The 11,435-nt window shown below is 45.4% G+C and overlaps 1 protein-coding gene across 1 annotated transcript; it reads left to right on the forward strand.

Moving 5' to 3' along the window:
• The first annotated feature begins 314 nt into the window (after nucleotides 1-314).
• Nucleotides 315-3,598, forward strand: LOC123395903 (lysM domain-containing GPI-anchored protein LYP4-like). Its single transcript, XM_045090930.1, has 5 exons — nucleotides 315-1,102; nucleotides 2,549-2,666; nucleotides 2,761-2,925; nucleotides 3,020-3,051; nucleotides 3,155-3,598. Exons 1-5 carry the CDS (start codon nucleotides 421-423, stop codon nucleotides 3,391-3,393), a joined length of 1,236 nt encoding a protein of 411 aa, XP_044946865.1. The 5' UTR covers nucleotides 315-420; the 3' UTR covers nucleotides 3,394-3,598.
• Nucleotides 3,599-11,435: the final 7,837 nt, after the last annotated feature.

Genomic DNA, 11,435 nt, shown 5'->3' on the forward strand with positions numbered 1-11,435 from the left:
TTATGGGACTAAAAAAAATCCTGAGACTTCTGAAACAAACAGGCCCTATTTTTATATGCATGCGTAGTGTGAATGTTATTTTTTAACTCATTTCATAGCCAATCAATAATCAACTAGTCTAAATTAATTCAAGGTTAGTCTAAAATTAGAATTTAACTCTAACATTTAACGGAGTTAGAGTATTCAAACAGTGCCATTGATAAAAAATGAATAGATCAGGACACGAAAGGTGAGAGCGCCAAACGACTCCTCGGTCTGACTCGTGGCCCAACAGCGAACACGAGATCCGAAGCGCAGTGGCCGACCTGCTCCGTAGCCTCGCGAGTCTCCATTCTCTCGGTTTTCCAGTCGCCACCCTTCGGTAACCTCGAGGGTCAACACTCCCACACCCCCACGCTTCCCCGCTCCCCGACCACCGTCATGCCACTCCCGTCCACCCCACTCCACCACCCCCTCCTCCTGCTCCTCCTCGCCACCGTCGCCTGCACGCGGCTGCCCACCGCCGCGTCCAAGCCCACACCGCCCGAGCCCTGCGCCTCCGCCACGGCCTGCCCCGCGCTGCTCTCCTACACCCTCCACGCCGACCTCAAGCTCGCCGAGCTGGCCGCGCTCTTCGCCGCCGACCCGCTCGCCATCCTCGCCGCCAACGCCATCGACTTCGCCGTCCCTGGTCCGTCCAACCGCATCCTCCCGGCCGGCCTCGCGCTGCGCGTGCCGGTGCCCTGCGCCTGCTCCGGCGGCATCCGCAGGGCTACCTCCGTCCGCTACGTCTCCCGCCCGGGGGACACGCTCACCTCCATCGCCTCGCGCGTCTACGGCGGCCTCACCGCCCCGGACTGGATCAGGGACTCCAACGGCATCCTCGGCGCCGCAGAAGCCGTCGACGCCGGGACCGCGCTGGCCGTGCCGCTGCACTGCGCGTGCTTCGGCGGGGTGGACAACGGGGTGCCCGCCGTGTACCTCACGTACGTGGTGGCCAAAGGGGACACCGTGCCCGCCATTGCGCTGAGGTACCAGACCACGGCCACCAACGTGATGAGCGTCAACGACTTGGCCACCGCCGACGTCGCCGCCGGGGACATCATCGTGCTCCCGTTGCCAGGTGAGGCGTCTGTGTTGCCTCTTCTTGGGATCCGGTAAATTTTGGTTTTGTTTCTTAGCTTCGGCAAATGTAACATGCTTGCTTTCACCGCTCTTTTTAACCGACAACACTATACGCACGTAGCTCCGTGGTTGGTTGGTCAGATCCGATGTTTGGCGACAAAATTGGTCGGTGAACATTTATCGTTAACTCACGCACTCTAGTCAACAGACACGATGCCATTCTGGCACAAACCATTGGCCCTGTTTGATCCACAGGCTAGAGTTAGTTTGAGCTAGTTGGGGTTCAAATAGCATTAAAGTATCCAAACATGAGGGTTAGATTGAAGCTAATTGCATCTAACCCATCCAAAAAAACTAGCCCACTCAAGAGGTGCTAATTGAAGCTAGTTTTCATGAGGCCTATTAAAAAGTCATTTTTCTCTCTCTATCCATCAGGTAATGACCCATTAAAAAATCATTTTCCTCTCTTCATCAAGTACAACTATTGTCAATCTAACCCTATCATCCAAACACCTCTTTGACTAGAGTTAGTTTAAAGTTAGTCATGAGCTAGAAACTAACTCTAATCTCTAGCTAAGTTAGAGTATCCAAACAGGGCCATTGCTGTGGCAATCTAGCTCTAGACTTATACATCATCTGTGTCCATGAACAACTGGATGTTTGCACTTGAAAGTTGAAACATAGTTTGGTTTGGCGATACTGCAACGTGTAGTTATGCCAGGTTTAGTAGCTCTGTTTGTGTAATTGCACGGGTGCTCCCCGCATTGAAAAAGGCCGTGCATGCTTTTTCTTCACGTCTGCTTTTGGTCCTGATCAGGCGGACGAATGACAAGAAAAAGAAAGGACAGCAAAGGGAAAAGCATTCGTCAGTCAATGATGACATTCTCTGAATCCTCGTTGCGGCCTGTTCTGCCTGCGTCGGAATTCAGAGAAAACCGTTTGACACATTTTGACAATCAATTATGCCAGATTCAGAAACAAACATATAAGCCATTCGAAATCCCCAATGCTGAATTTCGAACAAAAAATCCCATAGTTGTCCTCGAATACCAAACAACTACTCAGAGTAAACAATTCAGAGTCATACGGGTGGCAGTGCTCTGGCTGTCAGTTTTCCTTCCATTTTGTTCATCATGTTACCAGTGTCGATGATAAAATTATGGGGTATGCAAACCGCATCTGTCTTTTCTGAACAAAGCGAGGACAAAATTGGATCCATCGCTATTCCTAGATGCTCTGTCAGATCATGGCCTAACAGAAAGAGGATATCATCTACAGTATTATTAACCAATGACTAGCTGAAAGTTACTGCACTTACTAGTCGGCAAACAGGACGAGGAGATGCATGATTTTCCCAAATTGTCCTCATCTCTAATCTTGTCATTGCAACTTACCCTACCATCTGCCGCTCACTGACATCCTTACACTTCGTGTCCCTGTACAGCGTGCGCCTCGTCCTTCCCCACGTCCACCTCCGACCACGGGCTGGCCGTGGCGAACGGGACCTACGCAGTGACTGCCGACCGGTGTGTCCAATGCAGCTGTGGTCCGGCCAACTTGGAGTAGGCACCACCAATCCGCCCCCGGACGGCCATATTTTGCCCTCGTCAGTTCATGATCTATTTCTCTGACGCCGTCGCTCGCTCCTCGTTGCAGGCTGTTCTGCGTGCCGGCGCCGCTGGCGGACGCGGCGTGCTCCAGCATGCAGTGCGGCAACAGCAGCATGATGCTCGGCAACTTCACCCTCGTCATGACCGGCGCCGGCTGCAGCGTCACCTCCTGCGGCTACGGCGGCTACGCCAACGGCACCATCCTCACCACGTAACTAATCCAGCGCCATATCACCCAATTTCATCTCGTTCTGCAATTCATGGACAACTCTGTTTCATCCTAGCTAGATCTTCGCATCTTTCAGGTTAACCACGGCACTCAAGCCCCTATGCCCAGGTACGCACGCGATTTTTCTTGCCGCTCTTTCCCGTAACTTTGACTACTGCTCCATGGGTTTTTCTTGCCGATTGCTCAAGCATCGTGCCGTTCATGCATGCAGTTCCGCACCAGTTCCCGCCGCTGATCCCGCCGCCGACGTCGTCCTTCTTCGCGACGTACCTCGGCCCTTCGCCGGCGCCGATGCCGTCGGAGGGGGGAATCAAGAACAATCCGACGCTGGCTGGGATGGCACCCACGGGCAGCCAGGACGCCGTCGCCGGTGCTCCTCCCACGGCCCGGAACTTCAGCGACGTCATCGGAGTGTTCGCGCTCTGCCTTGTCGCCAACATGCTGTGGTGACTGACCGAGCAGCCGAACGTAACTGGACGGAGTATTCTTTTTGTACAGGAGCAGCCGGCTGTTTCGCTGGGGCTGCATTGTTCCAAAATTTTGTTGCTGCTCATCTCATTTGCGGTTCCCCTGTAAAACTGAAAGCACTCTCGCTTAATTCTCTGTAGCACGAAGCAAGAATGCATACATGCAATTGTGCGCCCAGTTCGTCCAACAAGATCAAAATGTAGGAGCGAGCTATTGCATAGCCTACGAGAAACCGAGAAAATGGCTCTCAAATGGAGCCACTCAAACTCTTGAGGTCATGCGAACTAGGGCGAACAGTAAAAAATATTCTCAAATATAGGGCGAACAGTAAAATTGAAAAAGAAAGTCTGAATGTTTCTGGAGCAAACATTGACAAATGTTTTGATTACTTGCAAAGTTTCAACGTCGGATGGCATTCTAACACTTTTGGAGCATCGATTTTGCTTTTTTCCCATGTGTTCCACGAATGTCATTTCGTTTTTGTGACGAAACTTTACGAGAAATGAAAATATTTGTCAATGTCTGCTAAGAAATGGTTCAATTTTTTTATTTTACTTTTACTGTTTGCTCGAGCTCACTCAGAAAAGCGCTTTCACTCTCAAACTAGACTTCGGAACATTTTCTGTAACCAGAAAACATAGAACAATAAGAGGTCGAAGAATATAATGATTGCAAAAAATGCACCTTATTCAATAAAAAAATGTATGGATGTTTCGTCATAAGAGTGCATCATCGACACCTTTTTTTCCCTCCATTATAGAGGAGGGCAAGCTTTGGATAACCACAAACGCGAAGAAATTTAGGAATATTTTTTCAGGTGAGTAATTGTCATGCGAACTTGTGGATGTGTTGTAAAACTCTAAACTCTAATCTCCCTTTATTTAATAAATGAGGCAAATCTTATGTCTCTGTTTCGAAAAAAATGCACCTCACACGTTCGGCCTCTCACACTATGGCACAGTAAAATAAGAATAAAATATCAGATTAGCAACGATATCCAAGCATTTGGCGCGTCATTCAAGAAAACATTGCCAAAGCTATATACATTGTCGCTGAATCATGTCGTGCACAATTACTCTGGATTACACAAACGCTTAAGGATTATGGCATTCATGTTAGAAAAGTTTCATTGTTATGTGACAGTGAAAGTGCTATTAATATTGCCTATAATCCTGTGCAACATTCTAGAACAGAACACATCCAAGTGCGACATCATTTCATTCGTGATAATGTTGGTAAAGGAGATATCGATCTCAAGCATGTTCGTACTGACAAACAATTACCTGATATCTTTACCAAGCCACTTGATGAGAAAGTGTTCTGTCATTTGAGGAGTGAGTTGAAAATTATTGATGCTTCAAACTTAAGCTGGACTCACTCGGATGCATGTAGGGGCATGAGCTTGACTGCCCATTCCATGATGTCATTGATATGACTATCATATATCTTGGAAACTATGCTCCGTTGTTTTGCATCTAACCTTTTGTAGGTACTTGAAAGAAATACATTCCACAAGATTGCAATCAACTCACATCAAAGCAATCTTGACATGGCCAAGAATCAACAACTTTTTTCTTCGGAGATGGAGGAAGAAGATAACAAAATCATATCCTTGACAATTCCATAATATTGAATCTCACTCTTGTCATTTGGATATATTCTGTTCTTCCTTGCATGACTAACCATTGTAGGTGAAAAGTGAACCAAAACGACATGGGTTGCTCCCAACTCAAGATGATCTTCATCAACTTTGAGCACCCACAACAAGTTCAACTACATGCCACATCATCAACATCATTCGAAGGTATGTACTCATATCCTTGATAAAGCTCTGCACCAATTCATCGGGTAAAGCAACTCAAGAGATATGAAGACATCAACTCGAAACATGGTAACCCCATTTCGCGCTTAACGATGAAGATGACCTATGATCAAGCATGCTTGCTTGACTCCTCAAGTCAAATACTCTAATATAGGTGACCTAGTCACCGCCATACATCGAGATGAATATTATTGTATGGTTCACATTTGACCTTTAATATTCTTTTGGAACCATTCAATTATCATCTGAATGTATGTACATTTTTCAAAAATGAAAATAAAATAAACTCAAAACAATTTCCGCCACCTTATGTCTCTCATTTACTTTTGTTTTCTTTAACTTTTGGAATCTTTTACTATTGGCATCTTGAAACAATTCTTCGATTCGAATCTGTCTACTTTCAGTTAAGGAGTTGAATTTCATTGCAACTCGGTCTCAGCGATCTGGGAAACTCGGTCCAACCGATTTCTCCGAGAGGCCTGACTATCATTCTCGGTTCTACCGAACCACTTTTCCTCGATGATTCCGTTATTGTAACTTCCATATAAATTTATGATATTTTCTTCTGGACTTTTGCCTTAGGGGGGGGAGTCTATCAATGACCCTATGATTCATTAACTCCTAACGTCTTATTGAAAAACTTTCTGGGACAAAATCCGTTTTAGCTTTATTTTTCTAGGGGGGTAAACTTCTCTTGGGGGAGAAAAATCTTTGTGATCCCATACAATATAAGAGGGATAATCATCTAGGACCCCTATCATAGGGGGAGATAGTTCAAGGAACTCTTATCCATATAAAAGGGGGAGAACATTCGATGAACCCTACATACTATCTAAGGGGGAGAAAAGAAAAATTCAAGGAACCCTTATAAAAGAGAGAAGTATCCACGTTCCCTTTCTCTCAATGATCCCTTACCGTCTGATCTTTTTGGAAATTAATGCCAAAGGGGGGAAATATCAAAGCTTCCATCCAATGAACCTATTTATAGGGGATAGATATCACCTAGAAGCTTACACAAAAAGGGGGAGAAATTTCACTCGATAAGATATTTGTTCCTAACGCAAGATCTACCTAAAGGGAGATCTACTTGAAGGGAGATATATCAAACCTTACATATTAAGGGGGAGAGATATAATAGTTTTATTGATCTGAACTTATCTTACCCTACCTACTCCCAATATCCAATGCTATGATTCATGGGGTGAGGAAATTATCACATATTCATCCTTACGGGAGAAAGTTCTTATTTATTTTGGAGACATATCCTTTCATCAAATCCTATCTTCAATATGTCTTGAATATCTTGGTACTTTTGAAGCTCTTTGCATCTTTACAACAGAGTACTCTTGTGTTATCGAACATTTGTTTTCCCAAGTGTACTCCTATGTTAAGATGCTTAAGGTCCTCAAGGTAAGTATATGCATCATATCCTTGTTCATGATGACCTCTTGTTTCTTGCACATATTATTTGCAAGAGGGAGTCTTGAACTTGGAAACTCTTCATTCACATATGTTTGATGCATATACCCAGGATGTCTATGACTTGTCTGGTCCTTCTACCTTGTGTGTCTCCATGCATTCCAAAGCAACTATCCTTAAAAGGAATTGCACACATTTAGGGGGAGCCTGTACCAGTCATGTTTCCTTCAAAGTTGTCATATTTTAATGCTTATCTTTATTTGAAGCTTTGATTGTATGTTATCATCAATTACCAAAAAGGGGGAGATTGAAAGCACAATATGCTCCCTTGGTGGTTTTGATAATTCATGACAACATACATAGTCTCTTGGACTAACACTTTTACCTAGATATTTCAGGCTTAGTCCATGGAGAGCTTTGGCTAAATGTTTATGTGGAGATGTCCCTTGATGCGAGAAAGGAATAGGATTGGCTCAAGCTTCAAGCTAGAAGACTCTTCATTTTATATTTGTGAGAAATCACTTTTGAGTCCATAGGAAAGCCAATACTATTAAAAGGGGGTGAGGTAGTAAAATGAACTGATTGCTCAAAGTGCTCAAAGTTAGCCCACAAAATACTCAGTCATTTTTCCCACATAACCATTCTGTCCAATTCCACATACTCAAATTCGGTGTCACCAAATTTCATATATCGGAACCACCGAGTTTGACCTCAGACAGAAACCCTAGCCATTCCCACCAAATCGATGCAACCGAATCCATATTGGTGCTACCGAGTTCAGTGTGACCAACATTCTGTTGCCTCGGTACACAAAATTGGAATTTCTGAGTTTGAGTATCGGTGCCACCGAGTTTGGCCATCTGACCGTTAGCTACCTTTTCTGTGCCATCGAGTTGTGTATATCGGTCCCACCGGGATTCAAAAGTTCTGCCTTTTGTGCTAATCGGTACCACCGAGTTTGTAACTTTGGTGTCACCGAATTTTCCAGTTTAGATGTAACAGTTGGATTTTGTGTACTGCCTATATATACCCCTTCACCCACCTCTCACTAGTGGGCAAAGCACTACGAACAAACACTTCATTGCCAGATTCATTTTCTGAGAGAGAACCATGATACGTCCATTTTGCATCATGCTTTCATGTTGATATTTATTGCTTTTTGGGCTGTTATATTACTTGTGGTACCATATTTATGCCTTTTCTCTCTTATTTTGCAAGGTCTATTTGAAGAGGGAGAATTCAGGCAGCTGGAATTCTGGACTGGAAAAGGAGCAAATCTTAGTCCACTATTCTGCACATCTCCAAATGCCCTGAAAAGTTACGTGGATTTTTTTGGGATTATATAAAAATTATTGGGAAAAAGAAGTAACGGAGGGGGCTGCCAGGGCGCCACAAGCCGTGCCACCGCCACCCCCTGGTGGCGGAGTGGGGGCTTGTGGGCTCCCTGACGGCCCACTAGCCCCCCTCTTTTCCTATATGAAGGGTTTTGGTCTGGAAAAAATTATTCGGGAGCTATTTCGTGGTTTCGTCGCCTCCACGAGGCGGACCTTGAGCAGATCCAATCTAGAGCTCCGGCAGGACGATCCTGCCGGAGAAACTTCCCTCCCGGAGGGGGAAATCGTCGCCATCGTCATCACCAACACTCCTCTCGTCGGAGGGGAGGCATCTTCATCAACATCTTCATCAACACCATCTCCTCTCCAATCCCTAGTTCATCTCTTGTAACCAATCTTCGTCTCACAACTCCGATTGGTACTTGTAAGGTTGCTAGTAGTGTTGATTACTCTTTGTAGTTGATGCTAGTTGGATTACTTGGTGGAAGAGTTTATGTTCAGATCCTTGATGCTATTCATTACACCTCTGATCATGATTATGATTATGCTTTGTGAGTAGTTACTTTTGTTCCTGAGGACATGGGATAAGTCATGCTGATAATAGTCATGTGAATTTGATATTCGTTCGGTATTGTGATATGATGTATGTTGTTTTTCCTCTAGTGGTGTTATGTGAACGTCGACTACATAACACTTCACCATGTTTGGGCCTAGAGGAAGGCATTGGGAAGTAGTAAGTAGATGATGGGTTGCTGGAGTGACAGAAGCTTAAACCCCAGTCTATGCGTTGCTTCGTGAGGGGCTGATTTGGATCCACTAGTTTAATGCTATGGTTAGACTTTCTCTTAATTCTTCTTTTGTAGTTGCGGATGCTTGCGAGAGAGGTTAATCATAAGTGGGATGCTTGTCCAAGTAAGGGCAGTACCCAAGCGCCGGTCCACCCACATATCAAACTATCAAAGTAACGAACGTGAATCATATGAACATGATGAAACTAGCATGACAGAAATCCCCGTGTGTCCTCGGGAGCGTTTTTCCTCCTATATGACTTTGTTCAGGCTTGTCCCTTGCTACAAAAGGGATTGGTCCCCTTGCTGCACCATTGCTACTACCTGTTACTTGTTACTCTTTGCTTGCTACGTTTCACCTTGCTACACAATCAGTTGTTACCGCTACTTTCAGTGCTTGCAGTTATTACCTTGCTGGAATCCGTTTATCAAAGCCTTGTGCTCCTCGTTGGGTTCGACACTCTTACTTATCGAAAGGACTACGATTGATCCCCTATACTTGTGGGTCATCAAACCACCTACTCATGTGTTGAGACCAAGATATTCCAATCCAACCATTTGAAACTTGATCTCTAGCCTCTCCAAACTGCTTTCCACCAAATCAATCTCTCCTACTCATGCATATTTTGTGAGAGAGTGATTTTGTGTTGAGGAGACTATCTTTAGAAGCACAAGAGCAAGGAGTTCAATGATATACCACATCTATTACCTTTTGGAGGGTGGTGCCTCCTAGATTGGTTAGGTGTTGCTTGGGAGCCTCCTACTTTGTGTTGTGGAGTTGAACCAAGATGTTTGTAAGGGCAAGGATATCGCCTACTTCGTGAAGATCTACCGTGAGTAAGGCTAGTCCTTCGTGGGCGGAAGTCGTGGTGGAATAGACAAGGCCGCTTCTTCATGGACCCCTTGTGGGTGGAGCCCTCTGTGGACTCTCGTAGCCATTACCCTCCATGGTTGAAGTCTCCACTAACATGGACGTACGGTAGCACCACCTATCGGAACCATGCCAAAAATCGTTGTGTCGATCTCTTCGTGTTTGATCTCCTAAACTCTACTCCTTTACATGTGCAAAGTTTTTTACTTTTTTGCTGCCATATATGTTGACTAGCATGTGTAGGTGTACTAGACTTGTTAGAACTGCTGAATTGCCGCCTTCCTGAAATTGGGTTAGGCTAGGAATTTTATCTTGACAAGTAGTCTATTCACCCCCCCTCTAGACACGTCTTCTATCGATCCCTCACTTGCAAGGTGTGAAAACCATTACAAAACATGATCATCTCATACATCAACATATACCAAATCACGAGTTGGCCATATCACATCACAATATGCCGTGCAAAAACAAGTTAGACATCCTCTACTTTGTTATTGCAAATTTTACGTGGCGGCTATGGGAAACTACCAAGAACTGTTCTTACCCGTGCAAAGCCACAACGGTGATAATCAAGTTCCCTTTTAACCTTCTAGAAGGACCGCCATTGTCAAATCGGAGTCAACTAAAGTAGGGGAGATAGACAACCACAAGCCACTTTATGCAATACAAGTTGCATGTGTGTCAGTGGAACCGATCTCTTGTGCGAGGACAAGTAAGGTTGGTCCGAGCCGCTTCGTCCCACAATACCACCAAATCCAAATAAGAAAAATAGTGGTAAGCAATCTGAACATCAATACCGACAACTTATTTGTGTTCTACTCGTGCATATCATCTATGCATAAACCTCGCACTAATACCACTTTTGGGAAGCGAAGCATTCAAAACAATAAAAATCATACAAACACCCAACATCAAATCTAGGATATGGATAGCAACGAGAGGGGAGAGTGTGTTGATGTACCCTTCTAGACCGTTAACTGGAAGTGTATATTACACGATTGATGTAGTCATACTCGTCACGATCCAATCGCGGTCCAATCCAATGCAACGCTAAATGAATGGCATCTCCACGTTCAGAAGATGTGCGTCTCAATGATGTCTCAGCCTCCTTGATCCAGCAAGAGAGGGTGAAGAAGTAAATGAATCATCGTCAACACGATGGCAAGGCAATGATGGTGGTGGTGTAGTGATGGTAGGGCTTCGCCGAACACCACCGAAACTACGGAACGAGGAAGAAACAGGAGAAGGAGGGCTACCGTCGGGGCGTGGGAATAGGTGAGAGGCATCCCTCCCACCCCTCCTTTATTTATATGGGCAAGGAGGAGGGACGTCGACTCTCAACCCTCCTCCGAGAAGGGGCGACGGACCTAGAGGGGTGAAGTGGCGCCCAAGGCGAGGGGGCGTCCCTCCTAGGGTTTCCCCACCAAACCCTAGGCGCATGGGCCTTGCGGGTGGGGGGAGCCCATCCAACCAGGGGCTCGTCACCTCCTTTTACAGCCCATGTGCCCCCCCTGGGTAGGTGGAGCCTCGAAACCCTTCCCGCACTACCAATACCATGTCGGTAAAACTTGAAACTTTTTCTAGCTCAAATATGACTTCCCATATATAAATATTTACCTCTGGAGCTCCTTGTGACATCCGGGATCTTATCCGGGAGTTCGAAGAACGTAAATATCACAATACTACTCTAGCGTCATCGAACATTAACCGTGCGGACCCTATGGGTTCGAGAATCATGTAGACATGGCCGAGACACCCTTTTGGTAAATAACCAATAGTGGGACCTGGAT

The sequence above is a fragment of the Hordeum vulgare genome, chromosome 5H (genome assembly GCF_904849725.1).
Source record: "Hordeum vulgare subsp. vulgare chromosome 5H, MorexV3_pseudomolecules_assembly, whole genome shotgun sequence".
Taxonomy (NCBI): Eukaryota; Viridiplantae; Streptophyta; class Magnoliopsida; order Poales; family Poaceae; genus Hordeum; species Hordeum vulgare.

Bases quoted from the DNA above. Each gene is read 5' to 3' on its own strand.
- LOC123395903 (XM_045090930.1), top strand. From the start codon at position 421: ATGCCACTCCCGTCCACCCCACTCCACCACCCCCTCCTCCTGCTCCTC. The intron at 2,667-2,760 runs GTAGGCACCACC...TCCTCGTTGCAG, and splicing joins TGTGGTCCGGCCAACTTGGA to GCTGTTCTGCGTGCCGGCGC. The intron at 2,926-3,019 runs GTAACTAATCCA...CGCATCTTTCAG, and splicing joins AACGGCACCATCCTCACCAC to GTTAACCACGGCACTCAAGC.